At 40.8% G+C, this 14,358-nt stretch overlaps 1 protein-coding gene across 2 annotated transcripts in view; it reads right to left on the bottom strand.

Moving 5' to 3' along the window:
* The window catches only part of kremen1 (kringle containing transmembrane protein 1), a 187,490-nt gene that overhangs the window by 52,350 nt on the left and 120,782 nt on the right, over nucleotides 1-14,358 (bottom strand). For both annotated transcript variants that reach the window (XM_069932928.1, XM_069932930.1), the window contains 3 exons: nucleotides 11,361-11,693; nucleotides 7,756-7,920; nucleotides 7,588-7,672 (listed from right to left, as the gene is read on the bottom strand). In XM_069932928.1, coding sequence (XP_069789029.1) covers nucleotides 7,588-7,672; nucleotides 7,756-7,920; nucleotides 11,361-11,693 — 583 coding nt within the window. The remainder of the gene's footprint in view (nucleotides 1-7,587; nucleotides 7,673-7,755; nucleotides 7,921-11,360; nucleotides 11,694-14,358) is intronic.

Consider the following 14,358-nt stretch of genomic DNA (forward strand, 5'->3'; position numbering starts at 1 on the left):
GCACCAAGAGATTTCTTTAGGCAGTCCTTGTACCTTTTCTTTGGTGCACCTCTGTCACGGTGGCCAGTGGAGAGCTCGCCATATAATACGATCTTGGGAAGGCGATGGTCCTCCATTCTGGAGACGTGACCCATCCAGCGCAGCTGGATCTTCAGCAGCGTGGACTCGATGCTGTCGACCTCTGCCATCTCGAGTACCTCGACGTTAGGGGTGTGAGCGCTCCAATGGATGTTGAGGATGGAGCGGAGACAACGCTGGTGGAAGCGTTCTAGGAGCCGTAGGTGGTGCCGGTAGAGGACCCATGATTCGGAGCCGAACAGGAGTGTGGGTATGACAACGGCTCTGTATACGCTTATCTTTGTGAGGTTTTTCAGTTGGTTGTTTTTCCAGACTCTTTTGTGTAGTCTTCCAAAGGCGCTATTTGCCTTGGCGAGTCTGTTGTCTATCTCATTGTCGATCCTCTCTACTCACCGCTCTACTTAATCTATAAACCTCACCGCTCTACTTAATCGATAAACCTCACCGCTCTACTTAATCGATAAACCTCACCGCTCTACTTAATCGATAAACCTCACCGCTCTACTTAATCGATAAACCTCACCGCTCTACTTAATCGATAAACCTCACCGCTCTACTTAATCGATAAACCTCACCGCTCTACTTAATCGATAAACCTCACCGCTCTACTTAATCGATAAACCTCACCGCTCTACTTAATCGATAAACCTCACCGCTCTACTTAATCGATAAACCTCACCGCTCTACTTAATCGATAAACCTCACCGCTCTACTTAATCGATAAACCTCACCGCTCTACTTAATCGATAAACCTCACCGCTCTACTTAATCGATAAACCTCACCGCTCTACTTAATCGATAAACCTCACCGCTCTACTTAATCTATAAACCTCACCGCTCTACTTAATCTATAAACCTCACCGCTCTACTTAATCTATAAACCTCACCGCTCTACTTAATCTATAAACCTCACCGCTCTACTTAATCTATAAACCTCACCGCTCTACTTAATCTATAAACCTCACTGCTCTACTTAATCTATAAACCTCACCGCTCTACTTAATCTATAAACCTCACTGCTCTACTTAATCTATAAAAAGGATTGCTTGGTTGTTATTTTATCCACACTGAAATCCTGAACCCACCCTGCACTTTTGTTCTATCCATCCATTGTCCATCCTCTTGGCTGCTCTGAATTCATTGGTTTTCTCCTTTTCCAGCTTTGACTAGAAACATCAGCAGATGTTGCTTGGCCTGCTGAGTACTTCTAATATTTTCTTTTTATTTCAGAATTTTGTCGTTCTGTTTATCAATAACGGTTTCAAAAAAATGTTTAGCTATTACGTGGAAATCTGATTTAAATTTAGGGATAAAAAGATGGCACAATGAAATGAAAGCCTGTATTCCTTTAGAAAAATATACATATAATTTGAGAGATAAATATTTTTTTTATTAAAGTTTGGAGCCCTTACTTGGAAGCTGTTGATATTAAAGTATGAGGTCTCGATCTGCTCCAGTGGATGTCTTCACTCCTGAAGCAAAGCAGCTTTATAGTTATAACTTTAAGATTAAATAATGATCTCCCTTTTCTTTCTTTCTTTGTATTTGGGGCAGGGAAGAGGGAGGGTAATAGTTGGGAGGTTGGGTTTTCTTTCATATATATAAAAATAATTGATCATATGATGTTTGTACTTAGATGTAATAATTTTTGTTATGTTTGTATTGATTAATCTTAAATAAAATATTTAAAAAAAGAATTTTGTAATTCTTTGATTTTCATTTCTCCATCCTTGTCCATTGCACTTGCACATATTTGGTGAGCAAGCTTCAAGGCATCACCAACTTATTCACTGAAGCATAGAAGAGAATGGCTCATTAACATCATCCACAAACAAATACCCTTTAACAACTACATGTTAGATGTTGCCATCTAACATCAGAGGTCCATGTGTGATCATAGAGGATGTCTTTGGAATCACCTCTCAGGGAAGCAGATATTGATGATGAAATTCACCAATGCTTTTACTGCATCAGCATAGCCTATGGCCCTCTTTAAAACATGTTTGAATATCCAAACCTTATCCTCAGCTCAAAACTCATGGTCTCTTGGGAAACTGATCCCTGCCCATATGTAAGCTTCTTAGACTTGAATGACCTGCAGTAGGTTACTCAGAACATTGGAAAGACCAATGCCATCTCTTTCTTTCTTTTTGAAATATTTTTATTGGTGTTTATGTTATAAATACTTAAACGGTAGTTATATATTGTGTTGTAAGATTAAAAATAAAAAAAGAAATTATAACAAAAAAGCAAAAAAAATCCAGAGCACAACCATATTGAAGAATAGAATTAACCACACAGAAAACAAAACCCCAAAAGAAAAAAAAATTAATTCAAAACCCCCTACCACTAAGCACGATTAAAAGCTAACATAGAGGAATCCAATAACAAATACTTGGAAATGGACAGCACAGCACCAAAGTTTCAGAACAACACATTCTTAAGATTGTGATCATAGTCCATAAAAGGGCCCCACACCTTTTGGAAGTTAATATTTGTATCTTTAATAGCATATCTCACTTTTTCTAAACTTAAATATGACATAAAGCCAATTAAACCATTGTGTATGTGGAGTATTATCTGTCAATTTAATCAAAATTGCACATCTGACTATCAATGAAGTAAAGGATAAAATTTAGTTTTGAGTTGGAATCAGTAAAACATCATCATCTTGAAATGAACCAATTAAAGGGCAAGGTTCTCATTTAAACTTGAGAATCACTGATAATGTTTGAACGATATCTTTCCAAATGTTTCTAAACTAGGGCAAGTCCTGAAGATGTGAACCAAAGAAGCTTCATTAATTCTACATTTGTCACATAGAGGATTTATATCTGAATAAAAATGAGATAATTTAATTTTAGACACATGTACTCTATGGACCATTTTAAATTGCAACAAACAGTGCCGTACATAAAAGGAGGTCCTATTAATCAGATTACAAATAGAGTCCCATACCTCATCTGAGAATGAAAGACTCAAATCCTGTTCCTAATTGTTTTTGTTTTATCTAACAAAGCTATCCTTAAATCAAGCAAATTACTATAAATAAGATATTAAACCTTGATGAGAAAGTGGTAAATCAAAAAGTGTATGAAAAAAGTTTGCCTCAGGAATTCGCAGAAAGAAAGGAATCTGAGACTGAACAAAATGTCCAACTTGTAAATACATGTATCTAAAAAATGAGTGTTTGATAAGTTAAAGTTTACCACCAATTGTTCAAAGGAAGCAAGATAGTTTTGAATGAAAATATCTTTAAAACATTTAATACCCAATCTATGCCAGTCATTAAAGACAGTATCTTGCAAAGAAGGTTGAAAAAGATGATTAGATATAATAGGGCTGGCAAGAGAATGCCATCTCCATAAAATCTTCTAAATACACTGACAGAACAAGGAAAGCAATACTAGTGTTCTCTGTAAGGCCAACTTCCCTATTTACATTTAACCACTTGCACTGAGCCCCTACTTGTACTTAAACACTAGCAATAAGGCTCTATTTACACTTGTCTCTCAGGCCACACCATTTGTATGCCTGACACCAACTTCCAAATGGGATGCTCTGCTATGAACTCCACCTTGGATGGAGATTACCAGGTGGACAGTGGAAATAATTCAAGGAAGTTGACAGAACTGCTTTGACAAGGTGGAAATAACTCAGTAACTCTCTCCTGAATCTCATCAACCCATGATTAGTGTTGAAGGAGGAAGGTCCCTGTGTCAGGATCTCCCAGAGGTCCATCATAAATGGAGGGAGGAGTACACCGCCAACCAAACTACCCACCTACAGCACAGTCTGCAGCTTCATCTGCTACCTCAGAACCCTCCGGATTGTCTGAGAGAAACACTTACAACTCTATAAAATGTTGGTGAGAATACAATTCTAGTCACCCCATTACAGAAGGACATGAAGGTTTTGGAAAAGGGTGCAGAAAAGGTTTACCAGGACGCTGCCAGGATTAAAGGATTTAAGCTCATAGGAATAGATGGACAATTCTCTGACATGTCAGACGCTGAGGGGAGACTTGGTTGAAGTTCATAAAATTATGAGAGGCATAGATATGGTATACAGTCAGAATCTCTTCAGTGAGGATAAAAAACGGCAAATACCGGAGGACATATGGTGAGTTTAAGGAAGTGAATGCTACTTTTTCTTTACATGGACAGTGAGAGATGTCTGAAGCAGGATGCTGGGACAGTGATGGATGCAGACGTGGTAGCATTTAAGAGGCTTTAGGTAGAAATATGAAAATGCAAGGAATGGAGGAATGTGGTTCAGGTGCAAGCTGAAGAGATTTAATCGAGCATTATGTTCAGTGCAGAGGTCATAGGCCAAAGAGCCTGTTGCTGTACTGTTCTATGCTCTATCTAAGGAGGCCATGTTCTCCCAGATTTGGTGAGTCACTGCCAGCTTCACCAGAACACCTTTTGTCCTGGTAAACACCCACACCCAGTTTCGTGCATCTGACACTGTGATGTCAGTAGCATTGATAACGGTCCAATGAAAACACTCTGAGAGAAACAGATCTATCAATGACATCATTTTTCCACATGAGCAGAAACACAGCTCTCTATGTTTCCATTTCTCCCCAAGGATATAAAGAATAATGCCAGATCTGTTAAATTAAACAAGAAATAGATCTGCATGGAGTTGCTATAACTTCAAACATTTGAACACTTTTTTTTTTCCACTTATATTTTTCATGTTTAGATTCTTGCCAGTTTCCCTTACCTTCTTTTCAGGATTTCCCATGTAGAAAAACATCTACAACTAGTTTTAACAGCATTGCACCAGAACTCAGTGTGGCTAAGTCTTTGGTTAGGCAAATGTCTGACATTGGAACTTGCCTCACTCCTGTTTCTTTAATCCCTTATGATTGTTTGAAGAGTATGGTAAATCACTGTTGCATGTATTTGTCTGGTCGGACACAACCATTGGCCGGCTGTACATATGGCCCCTCCCACAGGGCCCTGTGTAAAGGTGGCTGTTCCACAGCCCCCTCCTCAGTGCAGGACATTTGAGTAGAATGGATGTGTCTTTATTTGTTAGTGGATAAAAGCCTGTTGGTTTCTCAACCTGTCTTTGAGTAATTGATGGTGCATCAAAGGGTTGTACTATGTTCACTTTATCATCACTGCTCTCTGGTATTCACCTCCACCAGTTGACCATTCAAATACCACTTTCCAAGGGTGGCTACTTAAATCCTACTGCAAAGGTTTCAATCAACCAGTCTTCCCCAATGACCCCCAACTAAATACTCAAGGTGCTTGGAATTGCACAAATAATTGATGCCCTGTTCAATAAAATGCTGTTCCATTTAATAATTTATGCTTTAATTGAGTGTGATCCATCCTTTACTTTTTTTTAGATTAAAATAGTGTTATTAATGAGTGTATGAATAGGACATGCTTTATTTAATTCAGTAAAACCCCTATTACCTAGAATTCAAGCAACCGATTCCTCAAGCAATGGGCAAAATAAAAATCACAGAATATAAATAGGTAAAAAAAACCAGACGTTTCAAATTGGCGCCCCCTACAATTAATTTACCGATCACACAACCCACAATTTCAAGCAACCAGAAAATGTGCTTATCTTCCATCTACCAATCCCCATAGATGCAGGATACCAGGGGTTTTACTGTACCTTTACACATAATGGTTGCTACATTATTAAATTTTGAGCTGTAGACATTGTTATATGCCAAGGCCAGCATTTATTGTCCATTCTCTCAGTGAGAGCTGCAGGGGGGGGAAATAAGTATTCTGCACTGGCCAGATAGCCCAACAAACTTCCCATCTCACTCAACCTCAGGCTTTGTTAGAGACATGGAGTTGTACAGCATGGAAACAAACCTTCAGCCTATTGTATCCATGGTGACCATCATCCCCTTCCAGACTAATTACATTTGATTGCATTAATTCCATCTCCCTTGACCATCGTGCCCAAATGTCTCTTTTTGCTGATTCACTTCCATGACCACCTTTGACAGTTCATTTCAGATCCAAACTACTCTGTGAAGACATTTGCCCCTCAGATCCCTTTAAAATTCTTCCTCTCTCTTTGAATCTCTCCCTTTCTCCCCCTTTTGAAGATGGCCCCTTTGTCTACCCCTTTTACACCCCATGGATTCACCTGTTTCTCTAGTGGATCCCATGAACCAAACCGATCTCAACTCTATACTGGAGCAACTTATTGCAGTGAACCAAAGGTTGTACACTGTGAAGAAACAACAGTATCTGAGGTAAACACGCCACAGGCACGATACCATGACATAATTTAAATGCTGATGAATTATGCTGTATTTTACTTTCAGAAACAAATTCTTATCAACCTTTGAAAGTTACTACAAATAATAAAAGCCAATCCTCCCTTTGTGCATTGTATTTTGTGTGTTACACAACCCGGGCAGAATCATTTGGTTCATCGTGCTATTTATCTGGACACATCCTAATTAGTCCAGAAATTAATGGGTTGTCAGCCTGTGTCAGAAAGCAACCTCAGTGATGTGGCCCTGCAACTACTTCTAGGTCAGATAGATATAGGGCAGACTTACCTCAATGCAGGCAACAGTAATTGGGTGCCAGGGGTGTGACCATGGTTAAAATAGGGTATAAGAAGCATAATCTTGAAAGAGGTGAGATCCAAGAAGTATGACCCTAGATGGGATTGGGTATCTGAGGTAAGACCTTGCACGAATCCAGGAACCAGAGGCTTGAGTTTGGATGGGATAGATTACCAACATTAATTTAGATCAGAGGATTTGGATTTGCACAGGGATGGGAGATTTGGAGACAGAAAGAGTTGTTTGTCTCTATATTGTGTTAACATTCCTTTATTGCTGTCTTATTGATTCTCTAGCCACTAGGCATTGGCTGGCTGTGTCGATTTCCTGATGGTAAGTGTTCCAAGATATCACACAGAATGAGGAGCAGTGTCAAGAACAATTTACCAATGAGAGCATAATATAATTAAACCAGACAAGTGTGTAAATATTGATGAACTGTGCACAAAGTGGCTCCTCTATTCTCCATTTAGGGAAATAGCTTACATTCAGGAAAATGTCAATCATTCTGGTTACCATTAAAAGAGGTCTGCAAATGTGGAGAAGTAGCTGAGAACAACTCTAGATCATTAATGAAAACAATAGGTGATGTGGCAGTAGCAAGTTAAATTGACTGACGCAAAGTGACGTATCTTAGACAAACTAGCATACAATGTACGTATCAGACACATGGAACAAAATTATTAGAAGGCAACTCAGAAAAGTTATTGGGTGTGATTAGGATTGAAATTGGTAACATCAGGTTAGAGGAATCAATTGACTGTACATCACCCAAACTAAGATGATCAAACTGTGGAATTTTGAAGCTGGCTAAGCATAGACTGGCACTGATCCTCTTACCTTCCAGCTGACAAAAGTTCAATGTCACAGCTCATTTTTACCAACAGAATCAGTAGATAGCAACCCCCTGTTGCTATTTTGTTAACAGCAAAATTGAGACTTACTTTATTGTTAAATGGAGAAGAATCTTTGAAACCATTGCTATTACTGTCAGTGTCAGCAGGGCTGCCAAGGCGTAGATAGTCCACACTGCAAATTAAGCAGAGTGATGATTAATGGAGACCAGTGAAGTGAAATGGGGCAGAACTGTTAAGAGGCAGAGTGGTACCAACCTGGCATGTTCTGGTTTGGTTGATTGGGACTTGCTGTGATGAAGTAAAGAATCTTTGATGACCGTGCCGCATTGGTCCCAGGACCAACCATCTCTGTCAACATATCAGATGCATTTCTATCATTCTTGTTTACTGGAGGCTGGGTTTGAGACTCATCTTTAATGGCTGTGGAAATGGCAAATGAGCAGAAGGAGAATTGCACAACACTTCAGCAGAATAAACATTCTTTATAAATATCTACTTGAAAGACTGCATGTGGTAAACCATTTCGAAATCATTCCTTTAGCAATCTTGAGGTTTGATTTGTCTTCAGGTTTATATTTAAACCAAATCCATTTCCCCAACAATCCTTTCAATTACCTCAGACAAAGAACTACTTTTCCCTTTAGTCATTTTTTTTTTCATTATTCTAAAGTTTTACTTGAGAAAGATTGAAAGTAACATGATGGGGCTTCAGTGCCCAAGGTTCAAGACTTCATTGAGGAATAATCTGAAACAATAAAGGAAAAGTATCACGATAAACGGGGGGGGGGGGGGGGGGGGGGAGGTAATTGACGTTGCTGAGTCACAGAGTTATGCATCTTAGAAATTGCCACTTGGCCCATCATACCCATGCTGACCTTGTCTGCCATCTACAGAAAAGCCATTTGTCCATTCTTTGCTTTGCCTATTTAAGCATCTGTCTAAAAGCCTCTTAAACGTGGTGATTTTTTTTTATTCCATCATCTCCTCTGGCAACAGATTCCGGATATCAACTACTCTCTGCATAAAACTACCCCTCAAATCCTTTTTCCTCTCAACTAAAGCCTATGCACTCTTGTTTTTAGATCAAGACTCAAGATTGTTGTTTTTTGTCATGTAATAGTACAGGATATCTTCTCCATGGATTGTAAACTTGTCGTGTTGGAGAAGCTTGTGTGGTCCTAAGATCCAAGTAAGGTCACCCATGTAATTAAGGTTGAGGGTGAGATCCCTGAAAAAGAACAATCCATCCAAGACCTCAACAGTGGAACAGGTGGATGAAGTTACTCTGAACTCAACGGCTATGAAGGCGGACAAAGGCTGCAACAAATCCATCCTCTCCAATCGCCACAGTTCCCATGCTATTGGAGTTAGTTGATTGATTTGTGAAGTTTCGTGTGCTTCTTGGAGTTCAACATCAAGTACACATTAAACAAATACATGCCCAGCCGTCTTTGCTCTGTGGATCAACAAAATGAAGATCTTCATCCTTGACTACGGGGGATAGCCACGACAAGTACAGAATATGTAATATTACACAAAATTGCCTTCTGCCTGCCAGAAGGCAGTCAAAGAGATGCCGTTAGTGTGGCCCAGTATCCCTTACAGTAAGGGAGAATGAGAAACAAAAGCGAGTCCCTTGAGAGTCACTAAGTATCCATGGATGCCACTGCCATGGGAAAAAGGTTCTGACTGTCTACCCTATCCATGTTTCTCACAGCCTGATAGACTTCAATCAGGTCAACCCCTAAGCATCCTTCACTCCAGGGCACAAGGCAGATCCTGGTGGAATATGAATGACTCACGTCTTATACTGAAGGTTGAAGCTTGTTCTTAGACCTCCAGAGTGTATTCTTCACCTATGCTTACATACCACGTGGATGAGAGAAGGTGCCATTCACACCTCAGTTTCAATGTTTCAGTTAAAGCAGATATTTACTGTGAGACATGAGATGGAGACACAGAAGAAAATGGCAGAAGGAAAGGAGAAATACAGCTGAGGTCACAGCAGAAGCTACTGAAGACTTCTGATTCACAAATGAAGACTGAGTACTTGGTTAAGATAGACGAGGCAGTGGTCCCTGGAGAACTGCACTCAAATAAGAGGGAGAAAGCTTAATGGGATGAAGAGAACCAATGCCCTCAATAATTGCTCATACTGTTTGTTCATGCAATTAGAAGTTGTGCAGCTTAAGACCAATTCCATAGACAGGCTACCTTCATTTGTCAAATTCAAGCCATGCACAATGCAACTCTAGCCTCTCCACAGAACTGTTGGCATTATGCACTGTTTTTGCACAGTAACTGCCACATTGTTACTTAGTGGAGAAGAGGGAGGGTGTCAGGGAAATGTCCAATTTGGTATTTAACTTTCTTGCCTGTTTTTCCTCCCCACTTAAGAAGACATTGGCCCAATTACAATGATTTCTGTTGGAATTAACCTGCAGCTTTGGAGAATAACCTTGCACAAAAAAACTAAAACTGAGATTCCAAGAACATTTGATAAAACATTGGCAGAAATTCCTCATGCATATTCCATCATTTAATGGCACATACATTCTTCATTGCTAACTATCAATTTACAGAAATAGAAAATGAAAACAAAGCAAGTACTTGAAGTATAGACAAGTCAGAAAACTATTCCCAGCTGCTGCTTGGCAGAAGTACTGACTTGTCAGTAATTTGAAATAACTGAACAATAATCAGTTCCGACTGCAGCATCCTGAACAACAGGACTGACCACTGCAGACTAGAAAGTGGATTGTGAGCAGAATTTGTACTTCAGTGGGGTTGATGTGTGTGTGATCTCTAAGCACGTGGTGAGTGAGTTCTGTGTGCACGTGGTGAGTGATCTCTGTGTTCATGTTGTGAGTTCTGTGTACATGTGTGGGTTCTGTATACATGCTGTGTGTGCTGCTCCATCAATTGCTCAAAAAGACTACTGTAGAGAAACCAATAGGCTTTTATTTACTTAAGAACACAAGCACACCTATACTGTTCAGTTGTCCTCCCCGAGCTGCAGGGGGCTGTGGGGAAGGGCCACAGGTACAACTGGCCAATAGCTGTGCCTCACCAGGCAATTATACATAACAATGGCTTACCACAGTGTGTGAGCTCTGTGTGTATGTTGTGTGAATGCATGCAGCATGTGCATGTGTGGGACATGAAAGTTTGAGTAAAATAATGACATTCAAATTACTGTGTAAGAGAGTGTGTGTGTGTGTGTGTGTGTGGGTGGGTGTGTGCACACGCACAGGCAAGCTTGTTAATAAGCACACAATCCTGTGTCTGTGGGTGTGTGCGTTGTTTAAAAAGCAAGACAAAGTCTTCTGGTATATTTGTTTTGAAAGATTTTCCCCTAAAATGAAAAAGAAAGAATTTGTGTAATTACTCTCAGTATCCCCCAGACAGGTGACAAGGGGTATGTTTAAAGGAGATATGCGGGGCAAGTTTTTTTCCGCACAGAGACGGGCGGTTGCATCGAGTGGAACTGCCAAGAGTAGAGGTGGAAGCAGAAATGAAAATAGTATTTAAGAGGCTTTTAGGTGGACATAAATAAGCAAGATGTAGAGGGATAAAGCTTATGTGGAGGCAAAAGAGATTTAGTTTAATTTGGCTTATTATACGGCTCAGACATAATGGGAACAGAGTGATGTCCTGTTGTATGTTCTTTGGCGTTACACATACTTTGCAGAGATAGTACAAGGAATGTACGGCCTCACTCTGTTATAGATTCAAAGCTACACTAATGATCATCTTGAAAGGGACAAGATTTTTTAAAAACTATTGATTTCTCGCCCACATTGCAGCAGCCTTGGTGCCTGGTTTCAGGAAACCAGAAAGACAATGAACTTCCTCCTTACCTCTGTACAAGACAGCGAAACCCTCAGCCTGGTTAACCCGGTCAGAGTAAAAGTACAGAATCACAAAGCTGGCCGACACATTCAGGCTCTCTTGGGGTCGGTTTCTCCCATCAAACCGGGCGAGGACGTTGTTGCTGCGGCCATCCAGAAACTCCACCATGTCACTTGAGTCCCTGATGTCAAATAAGGCGAAGTCAAATCGAATGAGGGAGGCGCCCGGCACCTGAATGGTCCAGTAACACACTCTACCACTGGCGTAATTGTCAGGGAAGTCAGGAGAGTATATGATGCCAGCGTCCATTGAGTAATTTCCACCACAGGCCCCGACCATTGCTGCAAGACGGACAAAACAACACGTCAATAACAACTCACTCTAACTGAAAGGCACTGATTGGTTTTTTATTTTTGTTAAAAGAAGCTTTCATTAAAAAAAAACAAAAGTTGGGGAGGGATCCAATCAAAGGAAACAGAATAAATTACACACTTGGTTCCATCAAACAGGACAATATCTTCTTTTGATGATTCTTGAAGCCATCAGAAGAACATGTTTGGCCTTTAACTTCTAAAGACAACACAGTAAAACTCAATTGCACTAGCATGTTTAGTGTGTTGATTTTCTGGATTATTGGATGTTAGTTATCTACACAGTTCATTCATTTTTGGAACATAGAAAATTACACCATAGAACAGGCCCTTTGGCCCATGATGTTGTGTCAACCGGTAACCATTAAGCTCCAGCACTCTCGTTCACCAGCATGAGATCTGCAGGCTGGCAAATAGGGTGAATGTAGACACTGATTGTCAACGAGAGCACAATAAGCCAACGGAGCTGTTCCGGTGCAATGCGACTGTGCTGACAGTGGGCGCAGCAGGATGCTCCACACTGACCTCTTTCACTTTGTACTTCACCTAAACATCTTTGGACTGTCCTGATTCAAGCACTGTAAGAAGAGGGAAGGCTGGCAGCTATATTTTTTATTTCCCCTGTCCCCCTTCTCCCCCTCTGCAGTAAATTGGGGGGAAGTCATCATCATCGGGCACAGGGCAACCAGATAATTTGCCAATACCTGGCGCTGAACGACACAGTAACATGGGGCCTGTGCCACTGTCACATCACTCAAAGGCTAGATTTTAGAGGCACTTAATTGAACTGTGAGGAGCTTCAGAGTATCCTAAGTGGTGCATTAGCCACCCTCAGTTGAATCAATTTGGTTCAAGTCCAACTCCGGAAACACGATCTCAAAAATCTAACTTGCAGCTTCAATACAAGGCGCTTCACGGGAGTGGGGGGTTGGGGGGGGGGGGGGAGTGGAGTCTTGAATGAAACACTGAACCTCTTAAATCAGTGCAGACTCGAAGGGCCGATATGGCCTGTTTCCGTACTGTAATTGTTATATGTTATATATATGTAAACCTTTGTATGATGTGTCAGCATACAGGAGGGAGACTGAAAACCTGGCTGAATGGTACACCAACAACACGTCACACTCAATGTCATCAAAACCGAGGAGCTGATTGTTACTTCAGGAAGGGAAAGCCAATTCTTCTCTTTACCTATCTGGCAGGTCAGCGAGAAATGCTAATCGCTACTTGGCTGAGTGACGGACAGATGAGGAAGGGAAAGCCAGAGGTGTATGATCATTGGGGATCAGAGGTGGAGAGGGTGAACAAATTTAAATTCTTGGGAGGTACTATCTCAGAGGATCTTTCCTGGACCCAACACGCTAATGGCATCATGAAGAAAACACATCAGTGCCTCTACTTCTTCAGGAGTTTGCAAAGGTTTGGCATGACATTGAAAACTGTGGAAAATTTCTACAGATGTGTGGTGGAAAGTGTGCTGACTAGCTGCATCATGGCTGAGCAAAAAATCCTGCAAAAGGTAGTGGACACAGTCCAGGGCGTCACAGGCAAAACCGTCCCCGCCATCGAGAACATCTTCAGGAAACATTGCTATCGGAGAGCAGTAGCAATCATCAAGGATCCACAACACCCAGCGCACGCTCTGTTCTTGCTGCTACCATCAGGAAAGAGGTTATAGGTGTCACAAGACTCACACCACCAGGTTCAGGGACAGCTGCTACCCCTCCACCATCAGACTCCTCAATGACAAACTTTAATAAAAGGAGCTCATTTAAGGACTCTTACTTTTGCACTTTATTGAATTTTTTCTTCTGCATTGCACAGCCAGCTTATTTACATTTCTTTTTTTGTTTACATGTGTACATTGTGCACATTGTGCACATTGTTTTTCTTGCACCTCCAAAAAGTGGTAATTCTGCCTCGCCTGCAAGAAAGAGAATCTCAGGGTTGTGTGTGACGTCAGGCACGTTCACTGACAATAAATCTGAAATCTGAATCTGAAATCTACTCCACAACAGTTTAAACCTTCCCCAAATTACACCCATAACCCTCTATTTTCCTTACAGCCATGTGCCTATCCGAATTGTTTAAATATCCCTATTGTATTTTTAAATGTTGCCCAGTAGAATAATGATTTTTCTAACGCACCCGGTATGTTTTGAGGAAGTGCAGTCAACTGAATCCAGTGAGCATGGCTGTTACAGAGTTCTGTGTTGTGTATTGGCCTATGTGTTGTGTGGTTTTATGTTAAAAAGTGACAGTTTGCTTTAGAGAGCCAAGGTGAAGGTGGACTGCTGAAAGAGTAGGAGACGGACTGGACATGTGCAGAAAATGATCTAAAAGTTTCTGGACTTGGATGACAAACCACCACTGGGTGGTGCTGTGGAGTGGAAGAAGGCCCAGACCATGAGTCATGGTCTGGAGGACAGTTTAGAATGTTGGGATTTCAAAAAGGGATGAACATTCTGAAGGCAGCCAGAAGGATCCGGACCAAGCCAGTGGTTCCTCTCTCTGCAAGCAACACAAGAAGACAACTTCGAATTTTTGTGCTCTCTCTAAAATCTTTTGGCTTCAGTTTACCAAACAAACTGAATTTTGTTTATGATCTTTGCTTCGGTTGAGATCAAAGTTTTGT

The sequence above is a fragment of the Narcine bancroftii genome, chromosome 4 (assembly GCF_036971445.1).
Source record: "Narcine bancroftii isolate sNarBan1 chromosome 4, sNarBan1.hap1, whole genome shotgun sequence".
NCBI lineage: Eukaryota > Metazoa > Chordata > Chondrichthyes > Torpediniformes > Narcinidae > Narcine > Narcine bancroftii.